Genomic DNA, 13,126 nt, shown 5'->3' with positions numbered 1-13,126 from the left:
AAAATAAAGTACCCTACCCTGCTTTGCGGGCCTTCTGCTGCCCAGCAATGCTGCCCAGCAAAGCCCCCCAGAAGTCTGAATTGCTGCTTTTCTCCTGTGATTTTTCACAGGAGAAAAAGGGTTTTACTGTCACAAATGAGCCACAAAAATGACTCCTCTTCATAAAATTGCAGCTGGAAATGACCCCCAAAATCATTTCCAGCTGTCTCTGAACTGTGGATACACAAAATTAACCCTATCGTGGCTGGGTATTTTTCATGTGTGCCGATGTCAGGTGTCAATCATTAAATTGCAGATGTTGAGTCCGTGGATAGTGAGGTAAGCCTGTATTTCAGTACTAGACTGCATGAACAGAGGTGTAGTGTCCAGATCACAAGAAATGATTGCTTAGCTTCATTCTGTGCTGGTCAGCCCTCACTTGGAATACTGGGTCCAATTTGGGCCCCTGCATTTAAAAAGGACATTGATAAATAGGAATGGGTTCAGCAGAGGGCAGATAAGGTGGCGAAGGGTCTGGAAACCAAATCCTATAAGGAACAATTGAAGGAGCTGGGTATGTTTAGCCTCGAGAAGAGAAAACAAGGGGAGGTACGATAGCTATCTTCTAATATCTGAAGGCTTGAGTGGAGGAGGTCTCTCTTGCTTGTGACGGTGGGACTGCCTTGAGCCATTTTTGGAAGGGCGGTATATAAATCAAATAAATAAATAAAAATAATAAATAAATAAATCCAGTGAGTTGAAAGTTCAAGGAAGCAGATTTAAGTTAGACATTAGGAAAAACTTGCAGCTGTAAGAGCAGCTTAACAATGGCATAGTCTGCCTCTTGCAGTGGTGGGCTGTCCCTCATTGGAGGTTTTCAGACAGAAACTGGGCAGGCATCTGTCAGGGATGCTGTATCCATTTCCTGCAGGGAGCAGGGGGTTGAAGACCTCCAAGGTCCCTCCCGATTCTATAATTCTATGATTGTATAAGGATGAATATGATACCATATGATATTGTGCTTTTATGTATTTTCTTGTTAGGTCTATTTGGTTTTTCTCTTTATATTAAGATGATAAAGAAAAGAATGCACAAAGCCATTTTGACTCTGCATCTCCCCTCCTCCCCATCAATAATATAACACCTGTATATAAACGCAGCATTTGGCCTGAAAAAACGAGGTGATGTTGAGGTTTTTATATTTTTCGTCAAAGCCGAATGGATATTTGTTTCATCCTAGTTATCCTTTGTTGTCATTCTTTGTGTTTCGGATTGGCACTCCCGCAGGGTCCTGCCTATTCCAGTACTACCCAAAGACTAACAGAATTTGGATAATGAACCATCTGTTGGGTTGCTCAGTGTTTTGTGTCTGCAATTGGCAAAATATAGTGGGGAGGAAGCTGCTGGTTAGTCAGCACTGTCTACCATTGTCTCCTCAGAAAAATGTTGCTATGATGAATTGCAGAATGATGAAAAATCAGAATATATCCCCACCAAATTTTAAGGTGAAAGTGTGCATGCTTTAAAAAACCCAAAAAACTTTCATGGGATATCTTTTTTCTTCTCCTTCAATATATAAAATGATTTGTGTACTTGTAACTCATCTTTATCCACACTGGCCTGGTTTAGACATTGTATTTCCAATCCAATAAAACATAGTTTGTCATACTGGGAATCAATGAGGAGCTCTCATGCTTCATTCTCTCTCTCCCCTTTCCCTCCTTCCCTCATATGACTAGTTTCATAGAGGAATTTCTGGTCTGTTAAACCATAGTTAGTTGTGACAGCCAAACTGGGATGCTGGCTTAAGCACACCCCACAAACCAAAATTGCAAGACATGGATTGATCCTAGTTTGCAGTCATGATTTGTCTGGAGTCCATCAGCCTCAATTTCCTGTTTGGGTGTCATGGCAAATTGTGGTTTAAGAAACCAGGAAATCTTCTTTGTGGTCAGTATCACAAGAGCAAAAGGGAGGGGAATGAGGGGCTTGAATTCCTTCCAGGAATCTGATGTTTGAACTTATTCATTAAGATAAGGAAAGAGTTGCCTAGGGAAAGGTCTGGAAGTTCTCAATGCTGTAGCCTTATTGAAGGTGGAAAAGATACAGAAAGGGGCATCCAAAATGATCAGATGCCTGAAGTATTTTTTCCATGGGGAAATATTAGAGCATCGGGAGCTTTTTTATTTTGAAAAAAGGTGACTAAGAGGGAGGCATGATACAGGTTTATAAATCATTCCTGGGCTGGGGAAAGTGGATTAATATTTTTCTCATTCTTTCTCAGTGCTATCAATGACTGTGTGTCACGATGGCTACATGGAATCTCCATGTTCTGAGGCACGATGCTACTGGGGATCAACAGTGTGAAAGGGCTATTGCTTTCCTGCCCAGCGAGTGGAGTTCCTGGTAACATCTGGTTGGCCAGGGTGGAAAATGGGATGCTAGACTTCATGTGTTTTTGGTTGGATCCATCAGGGCTCTTCTGACATCTTTCATTAAACTAAGGAAGAATGGGCTTTCAGTTCCTGAAACAGAGACTACTAGGTCTTGGTTTGGGCTTCCTGAAGGGAAAAAAGAGAGAGCAAAATGAAAAAAATTGGATATAAATATGATGACTCTCATACTGTGCAGTGAGCTGCTGATCCAAGAGAGCGGTGTGCTTGCTGCTTCCAACCCACTCTGCAGCCTGCCAGCAGGGCTGTCCAACAACAGAGTTGCTCTGTAACTCCTAAGGGTTGTGTCATAAGAACAGCCCTGCTGGATCAGGCCCAAGGCCAACTAGTCCAGCATCCTGTTTCACACAGTGGCCCACCAGATGCCTCTGGGGAGCCCACAGGAAAGAGGTATGTGCATATCCTCTCTCCTGCTCTTGCTCCTCTGCAACTGGTATTGAGAGGCATCGCCCTCTGAGGCTAGAGATGGCCCTGAGCAACCAGACTAGTAGCCATTGATAGACCTGTCCACCATGAATCTGTCTAAGCCCCTTTTAAAGCCATCCATGTTGGTAGCCATCACCACATGCATGCCATGGCAAAGAATTCCATAGATTAATTATGCTCTGTGTGAAAAAGTACTTCCTCTTGTTGGTCCTAAATTTCCCAACCTTCAATTTCATGGGTGCGTCATTGAACTTCTGATACTGCTTTCATTGGGAATGATGGGAGTAGCATCAGAAGTGCAATGATGTACCCCTTAGTAGCCATGGTGTAGCCTTGCTGTCAGAAGCAGTGCAGGTGGGCTGCAGAGTGGCTCAGAAGCAGTGAGTGTGGAGGGGGCTTGCTGTGCAGTATGTGGGCTAATAAAGTTTAGAAATATTTGAATTACATCTGAACAATGAGTCCTTTTCCTACACCTGTGGGTGATTGAGTTCTTCTGTTGTGAAGTAATGACAGAACTGGTTCCGTTCTGGAACATGATGCCTAAAAGAAGTTGAACTCCAAGTCATTTGGTCTCTTCTATAAATATTCACACTATTCTGTTTTACAAAGACCCTACATCAATATTGGCACGTTACTTGTAGGAATGTTGGGTTTAAATGCAAATGTTTTTGTATCTAGAAAACAAGAAGGGGTGGTGATAAATCTCATTCCTACACCAGTTTCACTTCATAGTCTCTGGAGAATAAAATCTAAATCGCAATTTTAGAAAAGCTGAGTACAATCTGTTTGGTATATAGTGAATTAGCTGGTGAGCATGTTGGAAAAATAAACGTAAGGTTCTTGTATCAACACAAGCACATCTTTATGTAAATATTATGCAAATGTGACATTTTCCTTTTGAAAATTGCTGGAGTGGTAAAGTCAAGATTAAGAAAGGTACAGATATCGTCATGCTTGTGTGTCTCTGTTGGTTGTGAGCTAATTTTTTAAAGGTAGTGTTATTAGTAGCAGAAAATGCTGACATTTAAGCAGTTAATGTAACCTTGTAACAGTGGCTGAAGTCCAAAAAGGCTGTGTGTGGCTAATCCATTGGGGCTTTTGAGGACCTCATTCATACTGCAACTCCCAATGCCTTCAAAGAAATTACAGGTAGACCTGAATTTAGGATACTTTTTGTTGCAGTCTCCAGATCAGCACAAGGCACAGAAATTGGGCAAATTAAAATGGCATGGAAAATTTCTTGGCATATGCACAACATAGGATTCTTGGGAAAGTTCACAATCCATTGCTAAGTTAACTGTGATGAGAATCAGAAGTGTAGTTTTAGTGCGTTTGGAGTCACAGAAGTATGTTAATGTGCTGTTCCCTGCCAGTCCAAGTAGCTGATTGGATCCTGCACTTAATCAGGGTAGGCTGTGCAGTCCACGACTGAATTGTTGGGAAATGTGGGATGTGCCCAGGAAAAAAGTTATGAAGTTTTACTGGACATGCTTCTGGCTGGGCAATATAGCACTCGCTCCATAATCGCACAATGGTTTATTCAGGATGATCTTTGAGATCCATTGAAATCAATGTGAGTTAACTGCAAGTCAGGCTGAAGTTATTTTTTATTGAATGGAGCCACAGGCAGAAAGCATTACTAAGCAATATATAAGGAGATACGTATGTCCCGCTCTACTTACACAAGGAAGTGGATTACAGCACATTTTGCTATTCCTTCTTGCAAGTTATTCAGGTGGAGAAGTTCTCACAGAAATTTATTTGGTCCATTAATTTTGAAAAAACCTACTTTCTGCAGGATTCATGTGCTTAGTGCCAGGAATTCAGCATCTTAGAGAGCAGAAACAGGCAGTATTGGGAAGGTCAAACCTATAATGCAGCCTGCATCTCTTCAGATGGAGTTTCAGTGCAATCTTTGAGGAGCTTCACACGATTAGCGTGAAGCACCATGAGGGCTTCTGCGGGGAGAGTGGGCTTAGCCCACTTTCCCCACAGATGAGCAGGCTCTTAGCCTTAGGCAGCTGGATTGGCCGGCCACACGATTACTGGCTCCGTCACGCGAGTGCACGGGGCATTCTGGGGAGACCCCCGAGGCTGGGAGGCTTGTTTTAGCTTCCCGGTCTGAGGTCTCCTCACGAGTCACCACAGTGTGGTGACACGGCAGGGAGTCTCACGACCAATAAAATCAGGTTAATGGTGCGCTCACTCCGTTAACCTGGTTTAGGGGAGGGGTTCTTAGGCAGGCTAGCCGCTGTGAAACCATCGGGCTTGCCCGTGAGCCTGGTGGTTCTCATGATGGGGGAGGACCGGGCTAGGCCCTGTTCTCCCCCATCATGAGAATAGCCTCATTGTCTCACCATAAGGAGTTCAGAGACTGCATGAAAGACTCTAGCAGGTGGTTTTCACCCAGTTTTTATGGCTATCTCACAAAAGGGAAGTCATCCCCTATTATGGATGCGATATATGGAACGATAGCTGTTTCTTTCACAGCAACTGCTTGTGAGATCTTATTTTATCAATTGCATTTATATTCTGTCATCTGGAACTCAAGGTGACATACATGGGATTCCTAGCTGGCCTCCCAGCCAGGCATTGTTCACATCTAGACCTGCTTAGCTTCAGCAAAGTTGAAGAATAATGTGCTCTTAGACTATGCCCTGGGTGTTGTATTTTCAGAAATCAACAGCTTATGATTAGGTTTTCTGTATGAAACAGGGACTGGCCTGTTGAGCTAAAGTTAATGTATGATTATAACAAAGAGCCTTATGACACCTCCAAAACTAACACATTTGCTTTTGTGGACTACGTTCCAATAGATGCATTATATGTTATCCTCAAATGACAGGTGTCTGTCTGTGTCTCTATAGAGAAAAAATGTAAATGGTGAGATGAAAGACCATAAATGTAAGTAGTACAGTCTGTGACATTTCTGTTTAAAAAAAGATAAGCACAGTGACAATTCACAGCTGCGGTAACTGGTGGCAACAAAAGCCTTCTAGTGCAGCTTAAGTTAATCAGCATTGTAATGTGACAGGAACTCATAATTTTGATTCAAACCTGTGCAAATATAATCAAACCTCTTGATAAACTCAAGAGATGCCATGCATGTTGTGACATGTATTAGGTCTGTGCAAAGCTTGGAAAATACCCCATAGAACGCTATGGTGTGTGTGGGGGGTGGGTAGGAAGCTGAAAAGGCCTCCACATCCCAGCATCCACTGTGTGCCTTCCCAGATGGCGCTGGAGCTCAAGAAGCTTCCATTTTCTTAAATGAGCCTCACTGGTCCTGGGTAAAGTACAGCATTGCATGGTGATCAGTGAGAATGATCACCTCCGCCTGGTGTCAGGAGGGCAGTGCAAAGAATTCAGCTTTAACTATTCGGAGCCAAAACTTTGCACAGGCCTAATACATAGTTATGGGCACCATGTATGATTGCTGTCTACTTATTGGTTGCTGAATTTTACTTCATTTCTTTATGAATCTTCACAACTGTGTCTATTCCATGTTTCTTTCAAGGGTTTCAATACATGTGTATATACATAATTATGTTCATTATTTATTTATTTATTTATTTATTTAATTTATATACCGCCCTTCCAAAATGGCTCAGGACTGGTTTAGGCAGGACTGGTTGACAGGCAGGATTGGGGAATTGGAGTCTGACTGAGGAACAGATTCCCTGCTTGAGACCTCATGGCACCTGATATCTGGAGAAGGCATGACATCTGAAGAATATATTTGCCTCTAGTTTTGCTTCTTTAAATATGCAACTTTTCCTAGGTGTCCTAAATTAGTGATGAAAAGATGCTCTGTAAGTTGGCCGTCTTGAAATTTTCATGATTGCGGTGGCTTCCTGCAAAATCTGATGGTACTGCATTTTAAAAAAACAAAACCTTAATGTCCTAACTTTCCATTTCATAGTAATGTCTAACCCTTTTTAAAGCAGCAACTTGAAAACGTGGGGAATTGGGTCAGGTGAAGGCTCAGCAGGGTCTGAAAGAGTCTTCTAATAGAGAGACTTCTGTGTCTTGGACAGCTGGTTTAAATTTTCATATTTTGTCCCTTTTGCCATCTTTATGCATTTATTGCCCTCAGTAGCTTTTTCCTCAAACCTCATTTCTATACTTGGGGGGGGGGAGAACCACCCAAATGTTACATCTATCTATCTATCTATCTATCTATCTATCTATCTATCTATCTATCTATGGAAATCCCGCCCCCCAAATAATTATGGTATATGGTAAATTTACATAATTCATTGTGATAGAAAACTTTGTGTTTTCTGGTTACAGAACTTTAATATTTGTGAGCATGGATTTGGGGACCCTGCAAGTTACCTCTATTCTTACTAGTGAAGTTGTAGAATTACTTACTTGAACGTTATCTAGGATTTAATGCATGTAGTCAGTGGTACTATCTAAAAGCTGTATCAGTTCTCAAATAAATTATTTCAATTGCTTGTCTGTCTAGCACCTTTTGTCTCTTATTTGGACTTTGGCAGGCAGGAAGACAGCTTCTGCTTCCAAATGATTAGGATTCAATTGGCATAGAGCTCATTACTATGCTGTCAAGCCAGGCAATTGGTTTCACAATTATTTCATAAGCATGGACGTGTACATTTTTGGCATACTTTTAAAAGCAGCTTGTCAGATTTGCACAATCATCTGTTGGTGAGGGTTGGACGTGGACATGAGTAGAAAGAAAATATGCATGGAGAGAAAAGAAATTGAATATGTTTCGCTGGGTCTGGTAAATGGGCTTTGTGTTCTATGATTGGACCTTGGTGTGACTTTGCTAGATAATAGATGGATTTTATTTGTCCACCCCTGCTAAAGCTGCAAAGAAGCACCTTTCAAAGTGGTGATTCTCTTTATAAGCAGGGGGAGAGCAACTGCCGCCACCCCAGCACACGGTCACTCCAGTGGCTGTTACCGATGTCTGCCTTGTGTTTCTTTTTAGATTGCGAGCCCTTTGGGGACAGGGAAGCATCTTCTTCTTATTCCATCTTCTCATTATTCTTTTCTGTGCAAATTGCTTTTGAGAACCTTTTTTGGTTGAAAAGTGGCATATAAGTAGTAAAAGTAAAGTGTGCCGTCAAGTCGATTTCGACTCCTGGTGCCCACAGAACCCTGTGATTTTCTTTGGTAGAATACCGGAGGGGTTTACCATTGCCTCCTCCCGTGCAGTATGAGATGATTCCTTTCAGCATCTTCCTGTATCGCTGCTACCCGATATAGTACCAGCGGGGATTCGAACCAGCAACCTTCTGCTTGTTAGTCAAGCATTTCTCCACTGCGCCGCTTAAGGTGACACTATATAAGTAGTAGCAGTAGATTATTTGACGAGAGGTTTTTCCCACTCCTTGCTACTATGAATATTTATATACCACTTTTCTTTAGAAGTTTATAACTATACCAAGATGTTCTTTCCTCTCCCTTTCCATCTTTTTAAATTTTCCTCTTCTAGTTATTCCATGCTGTTCTTTATATATCAGGCTAGTGGACTACCAAATTTCAGGCAGGGCTCTTTTCTAAATTAGCTGCCTTGGTTCTTTTTAGATGGAGCTTATGGGATCTGAATGGGTATGTTATCTACACAAAGCATGAACCCCACTATAACAGAGTGCTACAGCCCAGGGGTGTACTTCCTGCTTCTGCATGTTGGTGTCCAAGCACGGTACCAAGCTACTATGGTTCCTTCCTGCAGAGGAAGAGGATTGGGACTGAAAGAACAAGAGAGTGTGTAGGTGCATGGAGGCTAAGTTCTAAGTCAGCTCAGTATAAATGTATAAAATGTGTGTACTGTAAACACTGTAAAATGTATTTACTGCTTAAATGTCATGAAAATTAAGGTGGACACCTTCACTTACAATTTGCAGGCTTTTTGGTGCATAAATGAATTCTCTTAAGCTGAAGGGTTCCTTTTTAAAAATATCCTAGAATGTCTTTGTGTTTTTTAAAAAAAAGTAAATTCCTGAATTACTTGGAGGGGTGAGATTAATTTCACTGTAGCTCTGTAATACCCAGCATCTGTGATTTGTATTATTTAAAGCACCACACACATGTACTCTCAGTAATATTTACATGAAGTATAAGCCATTTTAATTATCTTCATACCCATATTATTCTTGTTTTATCATGACTGTCCAGCAGTTATATAGTCCACTTTTGTTTTGATCCGGGGATAGGGGAAGCTAAGAAGAAAGGTTTTACAACATGCAAACACACAGCACATGCAAATGAATGCCACAGGACACAACAAATAAATTTGCAGTATAAGAGGTAAGCATGCACTACAATATAGTTCAGTTCTGTTTATTTACAGTTGCTGGCCAGAAAAATGTATACATACAGCCCAAACAATAACAAAAAACTAATGCAAGTATTCATAAACCTTATGAAAGCTATCTATAGAGATACTCTCTCAGTTCAAATTCTAATGGCAACAAGACAAAATTTAACGACTGCTTAAGTAGTTTTGTCATCGCTGTCAAATAAAAGATAACTAACATAGAATTCATCTGGGTGACCATTTGCTAGAAGGGACACTATTAATTCAGAACGAGTGTCCCTGTAGAAACTACAGTATAGTAACACATGAGATAATGCCTTGATAGCTTCTGACTTGCAAGGACAAAACTGCTCCGCATAAGGGACTTTGAAAATCCTGCCTTTAAACACAGCAGAAGGTAAAACGCCAAAGAGTGCTAGAGTGAAGGCTCTACAGTATTCTGCTACTGTAAGCTTATCTAAAAAAACAGCCAGTTTCATATTCAAAAGTTGATTACTCACCATTAATCTCCTTGATATAGAATTTATATCAGATTGCCATGCTACGTCACAAATTCATACTACGTCACAAAGGCTAGCTTGATCAAGATTCATTGTCAACAGTAACTGTGGGGCAAACCCATAAGCAAGCAATTTCCTTTTAAGTTCCATTTCCCAGTTGGAGCTGAACTTATCTGCTAGCATAAGTGGTAACAATCCAGTGGGACTGATTTTAAGTCACAATTTGAATATTAAAAGCCAAATTTTAGATCCAAAGTTTATCAAACCTGGCTCCACTCTCAAAGCTGTGTTAGGGACGCCTCGTGGTACTTGAAATAGCTTTCTAAAGAATTTAGATTGCACAGCTTCTAGGACTCGGATGGATAAAGGCCCCATAAAGCAAATGAGCTGGAATAGTCTTATGGCTGCAGGAATAAAAAGTCCACCCCTAGAGTAGAAAAACACCAATATATTGCCGATCATGACCTTTGAGCATTTTGAATACCATATTCTTGGGTTCAATGACTAACGGTGGAGTTAAATACAATGCCTATGTACTTATAACAACTGATCTGCTCAAGATTATGCCTGTCAATATTATTTATTTATTTGTTTGTTTGTTTAGCGCATTTTTATACCACCCCAACCCAAGGTCTCAGGGCGGTTTAAAAACAAAACATTAAAATCAATTAAATATTAAAAACAGTTTAAAACAAATCAATAAATAATCCATAATTTAAAAAGTTACAAAGTTAAAAAGCTAAAAGGCCTGGGTAAAAAGATAAGTCTTTAGACACTTTTTAAAACCAACCTTTTAAAACCAATAAACCAACATAAGAGCTTGGGATGCTTAGCAAACCTCATAATCTGCATTTTAGAGTAGTTAATCTGCGGAGCATGATCTTTACAGTAAGAAGTGAGGGAATTAAATGCTCTTCTCAAGCCATTAGGGGTCTGTGAGAACATTACAGTGTCGTCTGCGTACAGAAGCATTGCTACAGGTTTAGAGGCTAATACTGGGGAATGAAAGTCTGAGTGAGTCAGAGAAACAACCATAGAATTTATATAAAAATTAAATAATAATGGAGCCAGGATACATCCTTGCTTCACACCTCTATTTATTGGAATGTCTTTAGGGAGATAACCTGAAACATTGTATCTAATTTTCAAATAGGTGTTCTGATGCAATTTATATATTAACAATATATCAAACAAAAACGCTAGCTAAAAGCCCACATTAGCAAGATCATTTAATTTTTGAAATAATCTAAACTGCCAAAAGGAGAAACTTCATATGCGTTTTGGAGGCAAAAAAACCCAGTTGCAAATAGTATAAGGCATCTGATTGATTGATTAGTTATAAACTGCTAACACTCAGTCATTCTTCATTAGAATTTTCTGGAATTTGGTCAGATTACAAACTAGATTCCCCGTGCCAAATTATCTTTGAGTAAGAAAACATGTTTTAGGAATATAGGAAGCTGCTATATACTGAGTGAGACCATTGGTCCATCTAGCTCAGTATTGTCTACACAGACTGGCAGCGGCTGCTCCAAGGTTGCAGGCAGGAATCTCTCTCAGACCTATCTTGGAGGTGCCAGGGAGGGAATTTGGAACCTAGGTGCTCTTCCCAGAACAGCTCCATCCCTTAAGGGGAATATCTTACAGTGCTCACACATGTAGTCTCCCATTCATATGCAACCAGGGCAGACCCTTCTTAGCTAAGGGGACAAGTCATGCTTGCTACCACAAGACCAGCTCTCCTCCATGATTTTATGATGAACAAAGCATTTGGGCTTTTTAAAGAGAATACTAAGAGACCCACTCACCTTACAGACATTTTGCTTACATGTGTGTTTGATGAATGTATGTATGTTGTCATGAATGAAGACTCACAATCATATCTAGACTGGAAACCATTCCAGAACAGTTACAAATCTGTTATCCATCAGGAATGCCTAAGCTATCTACACTAAAATTTTTCCACATGCCTGTTGACACTCTCAAAGAACTCTAAAAGGTTAGTGAGGCAAGACTTGCCCTTGCAGAAGCCATGCTAGTTCTCCTTCAGCAAGGCCTGTTCTTCTATATGTTTAACAGTTTTGTCCTTCAGTATGCTTTCCATCAACTTACCCAGCACAGACGTTAAGCTAACTGGCCTGTAGTTTTCCGGATCCTCCCTGAATGCTTGTATGGCTTTAAAAGGGGCTTAGACAAATTCATGGAGTACAGGTCAATCAATGGTTACCAGTTTGGTGGCTATAGGCCACCTCCTACCTCAGAGGCAAGATGCCTCTAAATACCAGTTGCAGGGGAACAACATCAGGAGAGAGGGCATTCCCTCAGTTCTTGCCTGTGGGCTTCTCAGGGGCATCTGGTGGGCCACTGTGTGAAACGGGATGCTGGACTAGATAGGCCTTGAGCCTGATCCAGCAAGGCTGTTCTTACATTCTCATGAGTCAAAATATGATTTGATCTTAGGTAGCAATGACAAATTCTGAAACTTGATAATAATAGAGTGATAAATTTGGAAGGCTGTCATGTTGTCCTCATGCAGTATGCATGAGGCAACTTCAAATGTGAAATAGCATTGCTACCAGCAGAGGGAAACCTTGCATTAATATTTTAGGGAACTATTCAATCCTGTCCTTTATACATGGTAATATTAAACAAAACTCTCAGCTACACGGGGGATGACTGACCCAGATGGGCACCTCCCTAGCTCAGAGTTTGCTTCCCCCCCCCCCCATAGCTCCTTTTCCTGGCAATGGTTTTTCTGACACTCATCAGAGTAAGCTACAATCAGAGACAGCTTTTCTCCTAGTGCATAGAGGCCAGGTATGTACCTGTATGTATAGCTCAATAGCATATCATTTCCTGCCTATCTGCTTCCTCTCCAATTGATGAAGACGACAACACGTTAATGTGAATCTCTTAGAGGTTAAGAACCTCTAAGAACATAAGAACAGCCCTGCTGGATCAGGTCCAAGGCCTATCTAGTCTAGCATCCTGTTTCACATGGTGGTCCACCAGATGCCTCTGAGAAGCCCATGGGCAGGAGGTGAGAAGCAGGCAAGAGGTTCTTCCTAAACATGTTGTCAGAACTTTCGGAGTGTTTTCTACAATTAATTTAACATTTATGTATGCTACCACGGCGGCCAGAATAATATATGCACAGAAATGGAAGAGTAATGAACTGCCTTCAAAAGAAGATTGGCTGATAAAAATATTGGAATATGCGGAGATGGCAAAACTTACATTACTGATAAGAGACCAAAATTTGGAATGCTTTAAAGAAGATTGGAAACCATTCTTATTATATCTAAAGAACTATTTTCCTAATATTGATTTTACAACAGGGTTTGAAATCTAGTAATATTAGCAGGTTGGGTAGATCAAAATCGTGTTTGTAAGGTTTAGATCTATGTTTTGAATTATTATTATAGCAAGGGTTAATTCTATAGTTGGTTATTCATGAGGAGGTGTGAGCGGGAAGT

The 13,126-nt window shown here is 40.8% G+C and overlaps 1 protein-coding gene and 1 long non-coding RNA gene across 12 annotated transcripts in view; one reads left to right on the top strand and one right to left on the bottom strand.

Moving 5' to 3' along the window:
* Window positions 1–13,126, top strand: part of HHAT (hedgehog acyltransferase) — a 476,499-nt gene that overhangs the window by 275,927 nt on the left and 187,446 nt on the right. The window contains exon 11 of one of the 10 annotated variants that reach the window (XM_053310534.1): window positions 8,418–8,974. The exons of the other annotated variants lie outside the window; for them this stretch is intronic. Within the exon in view, the coding sequence (XP_053166509.1) occupies window positions 8,418–8,709 (292 nt within the window). The 3' untranslated portion in view covers window positions 8,710–8,974. Of the gene's footprint in view, window positions 1–8,417; window positions 8,975–13,126 lie in introns of those variants that run through there. 10 annotated transcript variants of the gene reach the window in all.
* Window positions 1–13,126, bottom strand: part of LOC128351243 (uncharacterized) — a 39,047-nt gene that overhangs the window by 9,358 nt on the left and 16,563 nt on the right. The window lies entirely within an intron of this gene.

This window comes from Hemicordylus capensis, chromosome 1 (genome assembly GCF_027244095.1).
Source record: "Hemicordylus capensis ecotype Gifberg chromosome 1, rHemCap1.1.pri, whole genome shotgun sequence".
Taxonomy (NCBI): Eukaryota; Metazoa; Chordata; class Lepidosauria; order Squamata; family Cordylidae; genus Hemicordylus; species Hemicordylus capensis.
Note: the sequence above shows the minus strand (reverse complement) of the source record. Positions and strands in the feature narration are given on the sequence as shown.